Source organism: Ranitomeya imitator, chromosome 5 (assembly GCF_032444005.1).
Source record: "Ranitomeya imitator isolate aRanImi1 chromosome 5, aRanImi1.pri, whole genome shotgun sequence".
Classification (NCBI taxonomy): domain Eukaryota; kingdom Metazoa; phylum Chordata; class Amphibia; order Anura; family Dendrobatidae; genus Ranitomeya; species Ranitomeya imitator.
This window is the reverse complement of record NC_091286.1, coordinates 21909895-21923274: the sequence shown is the minus strand read 5'-3', so window position 1 is coordinate 21923274 and position 13380 is coordinate 21909895. Positions and strand designations below refer to the sequence as shown.

The following is a 13380-nucleotide window of genomic DNA, read 5'->3' as shown; positions in this document are numbered from 1 at the left end:
CAGAGGTTCTATGTCAGAGGTTCTATGGCAGAGGTTCTATGTCAGTAGGTCTATGTCAGTATGCAGAGACGATCAGTGGAGAGGATCCGCCTGCCCCAGGCCCACATTTCACAGTGAGGAAGCAATCCTACACATGATGGATTCATATCAGGTTGTTTCCCTGGGAGGCAGGAAAAATGGTAGGGCAGAGCGGGGACGACATGTGCTGCAGCACTCCTGTCCGGGGAACATGAATCTGGAGGGTCGGGTTATTGTGTAATTTGGTGCCCTGAGGATCTGTGGTGTCTGCTGTCACCTACACAGAATGCAAGTGCTGAACAACAGGTACCTGACACTACGTACAGCGTCTATAACCATAGATGTGCAGAAAATACCCAGGTTATACCGGCCGTACATGTATAATTCTATACAGGAGATGCCCAGGTTATACCGGCTGTACATATATAATTATATACAGGAGATGCCCAGGTTATACTGGCCGTACATATATAATTCTATACAGGAGATGCCCAGCCCAGGTTATACCAGCTGTACATATATAATTATATACAGGAGATGCCCAGGTTATACCAGCTGTACATATATAATTATATACAGGAGATGCCCAGGTTATACCAGCTGTACATATATAATTATATACAGGAGATGCCCAGGTTATACCGGCTGTACATATATAATTATATACAGGAGATGCCCAGGTTATACTGGCCGTACATATATAATTCTATACAGGAGATGCCCAGCCCAGGTTATACCAGCTGTACATATATAATTATATACAGGAGATGCCCAGGTTATACTGGCCGTACATATATAATTCTATACAGGAGATGCCCAGCCCAGGTTATACCAGCTGTACATATATAATTATATACAGGAGATGCCCAGGTTATACCAGCTGTACATATATAATTATATACAGGAGATGCCCAGGTTATACCGGCTGTACATATATAATTATATACAGGAGATGCCCAGGTTATACCGGCTGTACATATATAAGTATATACAGGCGATGCCCAGGTTATACCAGCTGTACATATATATATACACAAGAGATGCCCAGGTTATACCAGCTGTACATATATAATTATATACAGGAGATGCCCAGGTTATACCAGCTGTACATATATAATTATATACAAGAGATGCCCAGGTTATACCAGCTGTACATATATAATTATATACAAGAGATGCCCAGGTTATACCAGCTGTACATATATAATTATATACAGGAGATGCCCAGGTTATACCAGCTGTACATATATAATTATATACAAGAGATGCCCAGGTTATACCAGCTGTACATATATAATTATATACAGGAGATGCCCAGGTTATACCAGCTGTACATATATAATTATATACAGGAGATGCCCAGGTTATACCAGCTGTACATATATAATTATATACAGGAGATGCCCAGGTTATACCAGCTGTACATATATAATTATATACAGGAGATGCCCAGGTTATAGCAGCTGTACATATATAATTATATACAGGAGATGCCCAGGTTATAGCAGCATACTCCTTACTATCTGTATAATGTCCTGGTTCTGCATTGACTTACGGGAATGATCTTTTTCAGTTGAACATCGCCATCTGGTGGCCTTATCTGAAATGACATCTAACCTCAGACTATGGAAGGACTTTGACAGCAGATCTTACGGTGTCTCAGGGTTTTACAGGCACAGTCCTTTCTTCTTCTTCTCGTCCATCTTTCCTTTTCAATTACACCAGTAGTTGCTTCTCCTGAGCAGTAATTGATGGTGTGTGGCCCCAAGCACCGGGACCCCCACCGCTGCGCTGTAATGACGGGGGATAGTGGTGCCTCAAGGTTACACTATTGATCACAAGTCTAACCTGGTACATTATTATAACTCCCAACATGCGTGTGGCCTGGGGGGCAGCTGCGGCCCCTTAACTCATCTTTTCACAGCACCAGAAGACACATTCTACTCAAATCAGCAGAGATCTTGAAAAATGCTCTTTGCTCTCCAGACTGCATTTCCTTCAGCAAAGAAAATATGAAGACCCCCTATTGCCCAGGTAGGAGACAAAATGTTATGAGGAAAAGGGCGGATTTATTAAAACTTCTGGGGGGGTGGAAAGGTTTATATCAAGAGTTTTGTTTTCCTTCTTCAGCCAGATAAGCTAATACAATTCTGCCACTAGAGGGCGCTCACTGCACATCAGTTCAATGGGAGCCATATAAACCTTTATGTGGAGAGCTCCATCTGGTGGTGGTTGCAGGTAAACACAGTTTGACCATTTCACCACTTATGCAGGAGATCTGGAGCAATGTAACAGAAAAACAGAAGTGACTCCTATATGATATTAGGAAAAAAAAATGATGTTTTATTTAGGTTTTACATGTTTATTAGGCAAAACATCATGGATACACTGGGTAAGGCGTTAAAAAAGAAAAAAAAAGAAAATTCTGCACAAGTGTAAAAACACAGAATAAATCACACCACTAGAGGGCGCTATATTACACACAATAAAGCAGCGAGCTCTTGTAAACAGTCGGGGGGGAGCCGGGGGGTCTAGGACCTCGCGGACAGGCACTGGTTCACGACTTCCAGCAAATGGGAATTCTCCAGGGCGGCCGCCACCCGCTCCTTGTCCGCCAGCTGCTTATTCACTGCCGGAAATAAAGTGGAAAAAGGTGAATAATTAGATCATACAGCACTTTATACTCCAGTCACATCCAAAGCTGCAAGGACAGTTCTAACGGGTCGGTAATGACATCCTCTGTATTTCTGGTAATAGATTGTACTCAGCTGCGTGGCGTTGTGGAAGACGTATTTATTTCTCTCCCACAATACACTGAGCCCGCAGGAGCTTGGGATGTGAGCGATGAGCCGATTTTAGATGCAGCGGCCCTTTAAATGGCCGGCAGAGAGTGAGGAGAGCCAGGCGACTTTCATCAAACAGCGCCACCCTAGAGGCTGTGTCTGGTATTGCAGCTCAGCGTGACTGAAAGGATAAATAGGGCACCACCAGCAAGAAGGCGGCGGCGGCCGTGCCCTTTGCATCCTGCACCGCCCTCCCTCAGACTGTGCAGACCCCACTGAGGCAAGGGCACATCCAAGCGCCCACAAACTCTCACCTGCGTGTTCGGAGGCGTGCGTACCCGGCGTAATGTGAACGTCCACCTGCAGGTAACAGAAGAATTAGGAAGAAGATGCTCAAAGAAGAGAGAGTAAATGACAAATAACTGTGCAGGGTCACTTTAACTGATCCGAGGTTGATCCACTATGGGGGCAGTTATGGGGGTGTCTGGTACAAACCATTGCTCCGATTTCCACCGCCCCAGGGCAAATGGGAAGAGCCGAGGCCAAGAGCCAGAACTGGCGCATCTAATGGATGCGCCATTTCTGGGGCGGCTGGGAGCCGGTGTTATTAGTCTGGGAAGGGGCCAAAATCCATGGTTCTTTCCAGTCTATAAATATCAGCTGTCTGCTTAGCCTTTCCTGGTTATCAATAATAGGGGTGACCAGAAGTAATTTTTCTTTAGGGTCCCCCCTTTTTAATAACCAGTAAAGGCTAAGGCCTCTTTCACACTTCAGTCTTTTGGCGTCAGTCTAAAACCGCCATTTTCCCCAAATAGCGGATCCGCCATATTTTTGGGGGCGGATCCGCTATTTTCCCATAGACATACATTAGTGACGGATTGTGGCGGATGGTCGTCCGTTCCATCCGCCACGTGATGGATCCATCGAGATTTGGCGGACGTCATCTAGACATTGACGGACATTAAAACGTTTTTTGTCTACGCCGAAATGACGGTCGCCATTTCGGCGGATCCATTGCCCCAATCCACTTTTCCAATTGCGCATGCTCCAAAAAGTAGATAATTTTCCCTGACAACCCCCAAGTAACGGATCCGTCAAAAAAATGGATCTGTTAGAACCGTTTTCTCAACAATTGTGACGGATCCGTCACTATGTCGGAGCAGACTGACGCCAAACAACTGAAGTGTGAAAGAAGCCTAAGCAGACGGCTGTGAGCTGAGATTAATAGGCTGGGAAGCTCCATGGATATTGGCCCCTTCCCAGACCAGTTCACAGCTGTCTGCTTCCCCTCAGCTGGTTATGACATACAAAGGGGGGCCCCGCGCCATTATTTACATTTATTTGTTTTATTATTAGCTAAATACAAGAACAGAAGACGACGCGCGTCGAGCACTGATGATCTCACTGACATCTTTGTATTCTAGACTGACGGTTCGGGCTGGGAATCTACTGATGAAGGGTCAGGCTTCCTATGAGAAGGGTGGTCCGTGTGCCAGTCTCGTCCAACACGCGCGGTCACCAGCAGCCATCACCCGCCCGGCAGCCATCACCCACCTTAAAGCGCTCGGGCAGTGAACGCAAGAGCTTGACTTTAATGGACAGTCCGATGAGGGTGGCCATGCTGCAGTGCGGGATGGTGGGGGTGAACTCCACGGACACCGCGCTCCCGGCATCGTCTGCCTGCGACACAGGAGGAAGAAGATCAGAGCTAAAGCATCCGCTCCAGTCACCTCCAGAGCTGCACTTACAAGTCTGCACGGACATTCCCACCCCTGTACGTGGCTCTACAGCCATAGGACGCCCCCCCCGCCATCACTACATGATGCGCTTTGTAAGGTGGCATTAACCCTTTACTAGCCTTATGGATGGGAACAAAAACGACATTTCCTACCATGCGATGCATCAGGTGAACTAAATACTGCGACCAGAGGCATGATGCAACATTCTAACTGCAGCTCTGAATGTGACTAGAGTTGAAGACAAAAAAAAAAAATCCTGCATACTGAGAATAACTGTAGAGTAGGAAAATTGTAGCCGCAGCTCTGTGTGTGACTGGAGAATAAATACAAATATTATTGACAAGTGCAATTGCAGCTCTTGGGAGAACTAGAGCACATAACTCCTGTAAACGGAGGATGACTGGAGACAAACAGAAGTGTAGCTGCAGCTCTGGAGGTGACTAGGGTATAAAACAAAAATTACTGTAGGTAGAAGCTGACTGGAGACAGGTAAAATGATAAGTGCAGCTCTAGGGGTGACTAGAGAAGAAGAAAAATTCATGCAAGCCAAGGATGACTGGAGACAAGCAGAAGCAGCTCTAGGGGTGACTAGAGTAAAATAAAAAATGACAAGCAATAGTGTAACTGCAGCTCATGAGGGGACTAAAGCATACGGCAAAAATGCCTGCAGAGGATGAATGGAGAACAACAGAAGTGGTGCTGCAGCTTTGAGGGTGACTAGAGTATAAACAAAAAAGGTTAAATAAAATTTATTGTAAAATTTGTCTTACACTCTAGTCACATCCAGAGCTGCAGAGACAAGCAAAATTGTAGCTGCAGCTTATGGGGTGACTAGAATAAGAGGACAAAAATTACTGTAAGAAGCTGACTGGAGACAAGGAAAATTATAAGTGCAGATCTGGGGGCGACTAGAGTAGAAGAGCAAAATTCCTGCAAGCCAAGGATGACTGGAGACAAGAAAAAAGGTAGCTGCAGCTCTGGGTGTGACTAGGGCATACAATTAAAAAAATCTTGCAAATAGAGGAAACAAGCAGAAGTGTAGACGCAGCTTTGGGGGTGGCTAAGGTAGAAGACAAAAAAAAGCCTACAAGTAGAGGGTGACGGGCAATATCTGTAACTGCAGCTCTGGGGGTGACTAGAGCATAAGACAAAAATATTTTTTGTCTTAAGCTCTAGTCACCCCTGTACTGTAATGTGACTGGAAACAAGCAAAATAGCAGCAGCAGCTTTGGGGGTGACTAGAGCTGCAGTCAGTCCTGCCGTTCCTGCACCGCTGCTGCCGATCGCCATCCCTGGCGGGTGCACATGTAGCCGGTACCTTCACCCGGATCTCCTCCACCACGTTCAGCTCCTCCAGGCTCAGCGGATGCTCCGGGTCATTAATGGAGCGGATCAGATGTACAACGTTAAAGAAACATCACTCCAACTGTAACAAACCCTCAGCTGTGAGCAGCAGCGGCATCTGCCTCCACACAGCAATGTCCCTATTCACTGACAGCAAGCAGAGATCCTGGACACGGCACACAACGCAAATAATGCGCGTGCAGGAAGCTGCAGAACTTATTAACCCCAAAACAGACGGAACTTTATTTTTCCAATCTGCCCCTTTAAATGATCGATAACGATCGGTGCAATCGTATAGATGAAAGGATATCAAATATCTCCCGGTCATCGATTCTGTCGGGCAGCTCCTCGTCCTCGTCCTGGGCCGTCACCTGCCGCTCCCCGCTGCGCTCATAGATCAGGGGGTTCGCGTTCTCCAGCTGACTGCTGCCCACCATCTCCCGGCCGCACCGCGCAACCTAACTATGGAAGGAGTAACGCGGCTGTACCGGTCATGTGACAGGATACCAGCTCGTGATTGGACCGTTACTTTCTTGCTCCATTTTTATTAGTCCAAATTGGTACAGTCTGAACGGCGCAGCAAATGCAAAGTGGGAGGAGCTATATTTGATTGACAAGGTGAGCCTCCAGTTCACAACCTATAGCAATATTCTATGTGGTCCAGACTCCGCCTCTTTGTGTTCCAGGCTGTTACGATGGAATTAGGAAGGGCGGAAGTAGAATTCCGCCATTAATGAAACTGGAAAATCAGCTCTTTAAAGGGGAAGTGTTTGTTTTTGTTTTTAAAGTTAGTCTAGAAGATTTACATTTATATAAATTTCTGATTTATTTAACCCACTGACTGGAACCGTAATAGTCACATAATTACAGGGTTATAAATAACAGACGCTTGGAAATCCACCCATCCAAATAATCGCTATTAGTCTTCACCTATAAAGAAACATGGAGGAGGAATGTATGTACACAGTGACTGCACCAGCAGAATAGTGAGTGCAGCTCTGGGGAATAACTCAGGATCAGTAATGTAATGTATGTACACAGTGACTGCACCAGCAGAATAGTGAGTGCAGCTCTGGAGTATAATACAGGATGTAACTCAGGGTCAGTAATGTAATGTATGTACACAGTGACTGCACCAGCAGAATAGTGAGTGCAGCTCTGGAGTATAATACAGGATGTAACTCAGGATCAGTAATGTAATGTATGTGCACAGTGACTGCACCAGCAGAATAGTGAGTGCAGCTCTGGAGTATAATACAGGATGTAACTCAGGATCAGTAATGTAATGTATGTGCACAGTGACTGCACCAGCAGAATAGTGAGTGCAGCTCTGGGGTATAATACAGGATGTAACTCAGGATCAGTAATGTAATGTATGTACACAGTGACTGCACCAGCAGAATAGTGAGTGCAGCTCTGGGGTATAATACAGGAGGTAACTCAGGGTCAGTAATGTAATGTATGTACACAGTGACTGCACCAGCAGAATAGTGGGTGCAGCTCTGGAGTATAATACAGGATGTAACTCAGGATCAGTAATGTAATGTATGTGCACAGTGACTGCACCAGCAGAATAGTGAGTGCAGCTCTGGGGTATAATACAGGATGTAACTCAGGATCAGTAATGTAATGTATGTACACAGTGACTGCACCAGCAGAATAGTGAGTGCAGCTCTGGGGTATAATACAGGATGTAACTCAGGATCAGTAATGTAATGTATGTACACAGTGACTGCACCAGCAGAATAGTGAGTGCAGCTCTGGGGTATAATACAGGATGTAACTCAGGATCAGTAATGTAATGTATGTACACAGTGACTGCACCAGCAGAATAGTGAGTGCAGCTCTGGAGTATAATACAGGAGGTAACTCAGGATCAGTAATGTATGTACACAGTGACTGCACCAGCAGAATAGTGAGTGCAGCTCTGGGGTATAATACAGGAGGTAACTCAGGATCAGTAATGTAATGTATGTACACAGTGACTGCACCAGCAGAATAGTGAGTGCAGCTCTGGAGTATAATACAGGATGTAACTCAGGATCAGTAATGTAATGTATGTACATAGTGACTGCACCAGCAGAATAGTGAGTGCAGCTCTGGGGTATAATACAGGATGTAACTCAGGATCAGTAATGTAATGTATGTACTGTACACAGTGACTGCACCAGCAGAATAGTGAGTGCAGCTCTGGAGTATAATACAGGAGGTAACTCAGGATCAGTAATGTAATGTATGTACACAGTGACTGCACCAGCAGAATAGTGAGTACAGCTCTGGGGTATAATACAGGAGGTAACTCAGGATCAGTAATGTAATGTATGTACACAGTGACTGCACCAGCAGAATAGTGAGTGCAGCTCTGGAGTATAATACAGGATGTAACTCAGGATCAGTAATGTAATGTATGTACATAGTGACTGCACCAGCAGAATAGTGAGTGCAGCTCTGGGGTATAATACAGGATGTAACTCAGGATCAGTAATGTAATGTATGTACACAGTGACTGCACCAGCAGAATAGTGAGTGCAGCTCTGGGGTATAATACAGGATGTAACTCAGGATCAGTAATGTAATGTATGTACACAGTGACTGCACCAGCAGAATAGTGAGTGCAGCTCTGGAGTATAATACAGGAGGTAACTCAGGATCAGTAATGTAATGTATGTACACAGTGACTGCACCAGCAGAATAGTGAGTGCAGCTCTGGGGTATAATACAGGAGGTAACTCAGGATCAGTAATGTAATGTACACAGTGACTGCACCAGCAGAATAGTGAGTGCAGCTCTGGGGTATAATACACGATGTAACTCAGGATCAGTAATGTAATGTATGTACACAGTGACTGCACCAGCAGAATAGTGAGTGCAGCTCTGGAGTATAATACAGGAGGTAACTCAGGATCAGTAATGTAATGTACACAGTGACTGCACCAGCAGAATAGTGAGTGCAGCTCTGGGGTATAATACAGGAGGTAACTCAGGATCAGTAATGTAATGTATGTACGCAGTGACTGCACCAGCAGAATAGTGAGTGCAGCTCTGGGGTATAATACAGGAGGTAACTCAGGATCAGTAATGTAATGTATGTACACAGTGACTGCACCAGCAGAATAGTGAGTGCAGCTCTGGGGTATAATACAGGATGTAACTCAGGATCAGTAATGTAATGTATGTACACAGTGACTGCACCAGCAGAATAGTGAGTGCAGCTCTGGAGTATAATACAGGATGTAACTCAGGCTCAGTAATGTAATGTATGTACACAGTGACTGCACCAGCAGAATAGTGAGTGCAGCTCTGGGGTATAATACAGGATGTAACTCAGGATCAGTAATGTAATGTATGTACACAGTGACTGCACCAGCAGAATAGTGAGTGCAGCTCTGGGGTATAATACAGGAGGTAACTCAGGATCAGTAATGTAATGTATGTACACAGTGACTGCACCAGCAGAATAGTGAGTGCAGCTCTGGAGTATAATACAGGAGGTAACTCAGGATCAGTAATGTATGTACACAGTGACTGCACCAGCAGAATAGTGAGTGCAGCTCTGGGGTATAATACAGGAGGTAACTCAGGGTCAGTAATGTAAAGTATGTACACAGAGACTGCACCAGCAGAATAGTGAGTGCAGCTCTGGGGTATAATACAGGAGGTAACTCAGGATCAGTAATGTAATGTATGTACGCAGTGACTGCACCAGCAGAATAGTGAGTGCAGCTCTGGGGTATAATACAGGAGGTAACTCAGGATCAGTAATGTAATGTATGTACACAGTGACTGCACCAGCAGAATAGTGAGTGCAGCTCTGGGGTATAATACAGGATGTAACTCAGGATCAGTAATGTAATGTACAGTGGGGCAAAAAAGTATTTAGTCAGTCAGCAATAGTGCAAGTTCCACCACTTAAAAAGATGAGAGGCGTCTGTAATTTACATCATAGGTAGACCTCAACTATGGGAGACAAACTGAGAAAAAAAAATCCAGAAAATCACATTGTCTGTTTTTTTAACAATTTATTTGCATATTATGGTGGAAAATAAGTATTTGGTCAGAAACAAACAATCAAGATTTCTGGCTCTCACAGACCTGTAACTTCTTCTTTAAGAGTCTCCTCTTTCCTCCACTCATTACCTGTAGTAATGGCACCTGTTTAAACTTATCAGTATAAAAAGACACCTGTGCACACCCTCAAACAGTCTGACTCCAAACTCCACTATGGTGAAGACCAAAGAGCTGTCAAAGGACACCAGAAACAAAATTGTAGCCCTGCACCAGGCTGGGAAGACTGAATCTGCAATAGCCAACCAGCTTGGAGTGAAGAAATCAACAGTGGGAGCAATAATTAGAAAATGGAAGACATACAAGACCACTGATAATCTCCCTCGATCTGGGGCTCCATGCAAAATCCCACCCCGTGGGGTCAGAATGATCACAAGAACGGTGAGCAAAAATCCCAGAACCACGCGGGGGGACCTAGTGAATGAACTGCAGAGAGCTGGGACCAATGTAACAAGGCCTACCATAAGTAACACACTACGCCACCATGGACTCAGATCCTGCAGTGCCAGATGTGTCCCACTGCTTAAGCCAGTACATGTCCGGGCCCGTCTGAAGATTGCTAGAGAGCATTTGGATGATCCAGAGGAGTTTTGGGAGAATGTCCTATGGTCTGATGAAACCAAACTGGAACTGTTTGGTAGAAACACAACTTGTCGTGTTTGGAGGAAAAAGAATACCGAGTTGCATCCATCAAACACCATACCTACTGTAAAGCATGGTGGTGGAAACATCATGCTTTGGGGCTGTTTCTCTGCAAAGGGGCCAGGACGACTGATCCGGGTACATGAAAGAATGAATGGGGCCATGTATCGTGAGATTTTGAGTGCAAACCTCCTTCCATCAGCAAGGGCATTGAAGATGAAACGTGGCTGGGTCTTTCAACATGACAATGATCCAAAGCACACCGCCAGGGCAACGAAGGAGTGGCTTCGTAAGAAGCATTTCAAGGTCCTGGAGTGGCCTAGCCAGTCTCCAGATCTCAACCCTATAGAAAACCTTTGGAGGGAGTTGAAAGTCCGTGTTGCCAAGCGAAAAGCCAAAAACATCACTGCTCTAGAGGAGATCTGCATGGCGGAATGGGCCAACATACCAACAACAGTGTGTGGCAACCTTGTGAAGACTTACAGAAAACGTTTGACCTCTGTCATTGCCAACAAAGGATATATTACAAAGTATTGAGATGAAATTTTGTTTCTGACCAAATACTTATTTTCCACCATAATATGCAAATAAAATGTTAAAAAAACAGACAATGTGATTTTCTGGATTTTTTTTTCTCAGTTTGTCTCCCATAGTTGAGGTCTACCTATAATGTAAATTACAGACGCCTCTCATCTTTTTAAGTGGTGGAACTTGCACTATTGCTGACTGACTAAATACTTTTTTGCCCCACTGTATGTACACAGTGACTGCACCAGCAGAATAGTGAGTGCAGCTCTGGAGTATAATACAGGATGTAACTCAGGATCAGTAATGTAATGTATGTACACAGTGACTGCACCAGCAGAATAGTGAGTGCAGGTCTGGAGTATAATAATACAAGATGTAACTCAGGATCAGTAATGTAATGTATGTACACAGTGACTGCACCAGCAGAATAGTGATTGCAGCTCTGGAGTATAATACAGGATGTAACTCAGGATCAGTAATGTAATGTATGTACACAGTGACTGCACCAGCAGAATAGTGAGTGCAGCTCTGGGGTATAATACAGGATGTAACTCAGGATCAGTAATGTAATGTATGTACACAGTGTCTGCACCAGCAGAATAGTGAGTGCAGCTCTGGGGTATAATACAGGATGTAACTCAGGATCAGTAATGTAATGTATGTACACAGTGACTGCACCAGCAGAATAGTGAGTGCAGCTCTGGGGTATAATACAGGATGTAACTCAGGATCAGTAATGTAATGTATGTACACAGTGACTGCACCAGCAGAATAGTGAGTGCAGCTCTGGGGTATAATACAGGATGTAACTCAGGATCAGTAATGTAATGTATGTACACAGTGTCTGCACCAGCAGAATAGTGAGTGCAGCTCTGGGGTATAATACAGGATGTAACTCAGGATCAGTAATGTAATGTATGTACACAGTGACTGCACCAGCAGAATAGTGAGTGCAGCTCTGGGGTATAATACAGGATGTAACTCAGGATCAGTAATGTAATGTATGTACACAGTGACTGCACCAGCAGAATAGTGAGTGCAGCTCTGGGGTATAATACAGGATGTAACTCAGGATCAGTAATGTAATGTATGTACACAGTGACTGCACCAGCAGAATAGTGAGTGCAGCTCTGGGGTATAATACAGGATGTAACTCAGGATCAGTAATATAATGTATGTACACAGTGACTGCACCAGGAGAATAGTGAGTGCAGCTCTGGGGTATAATACAGGATGTAACTCAGGATCAGTAATGTATGTACATAGTGACTCCATTTTCTGCACAGTTGATACCTTCTTTGTTCTGAAATCTGACATCAGGGAGAATCTGAGCAATGATGCATTATGCATAAAAAGGTTTGTAACAATAATAATAATAATAATAATTTTTATTTCTTTAGCACCAAGATATGACAATAAATTCATTCTTAATGGTTATGACAGTAGAAAATGAATACAGGCTCCACATCAGACAAGGCAGATTCCGTCTCTGTTCTGCAGCTTCTCGTCCTCTTCCCTCCTCATACAATGTCGTGATTTGAGGACAGATGTCCATGTAGCGATTTGGATGACGACTTTTCCCAGAAGTCTCATTAATATTCTTAGGAGAGTTGAGCGCACTGTAGATTCATATATGTACTATGGAGATATATTTTAACTTTCCTGGAAAATAACCTCTAGCCGATTGTCCGAACAGACATAAACCTTCTCTTCTCCGGCTCCCGGTTCGGTCCTACAGAGATTTGACCTTTGCTTTGGCCGTGAACTCCTCTATGTGTTTCTTTATACTTTTGGACTTCCAGATCGATTTTATTTTTTTACGTGGTGGTTGCAGAGTTTTGGATGATGAGATTCCAAAACTCGATGCAGGAAACATTGGATATACAGTTATGTGAAAAAGTGTTTGCCGCCTTCCTGATTTCCTATTCTTTTACATGTTTGTCACACTTAAATATTTCAGATCATCAAACAAATGTAAATATTAGAGAAAGGTAACTCAAAATATAGTTTAGAAATGAAGGTCTTTATTATTAAGGGAACAAAAATCCAAACCTACAGGGCCCTGTGTGAAAAGTGATAGCCCCCCTACCCCTTAAAACATAAATTAACTGTGGTTTATCACATCTTTGGGAAGCTGAATTAAATTTCCCTAGCCACACTCAGGCCTGATTATCGCCGCATAAATTTTCAATCAAGAAATCACTTAACTAGGAACTGCCTGACAAAGTGAAGTAGACCAAAAGGTCCTCAAAAGCTATACA

The 13380-nt window shown here is 44.2% G+C and overlaps 1 protein-coding gene across 1 annotated transcript; it reads right to left on the bottom strand.

Moving 5' to 3' along the window:
• Positions 1 to 2359: 2359 nt before the first annotated feature.
• On the bottom strand, positions 2360 to 6373 carry CIAO2B (cytosolic iron-sulfur assembly component 2B). Its single transcript, XM_069768388.1, has 5 exons — positions 6195 to 6373; positions 5859 to 5938; positions 4356 to 4481; positions 3116 to 3161; positions 2360 to 2647 (listed from the first exon to the last, which is right to left on the bottom strand). Exons 1-5 carry the CDS (start codon positions 6319 to 6321, stop codon positions 2550 to 2552), a joined length of 477 nt encoding a protein of 158 aa, XP_069624489.1. The 5' UTR covers positions 6322 to 6373; the 3' UTR covers positions 2360 to 2549.
• Positions 6374 to 13380: the final 7007 nt, after the last annotated feature.

Bases quoted from the DNA above. Each gene is read 5' to 3' on its own strand.
- CIAO2B (XM_069768388.1), bottom strand. From the start codon at position 6,321: ATGGTGGGCAGCAGTCAGCTGGAGAACGCGAACCCCCTGATCTATGAG. The intron at 4,482-5,858 runs GTACCGGCTACA...CCTGTGTCGCAG, and splicing joins TGGAGGAGATCCGGGTGAAG to GCAGACGATGCCGGGAGCGC. The intron at 3,162-4,355 runs GTGGGTGATGGC...TGTTACCTGCAG, and splicing joins CACTGCCCGAGCGCTTTAAG to GTGGACGTTCACATTACGCC.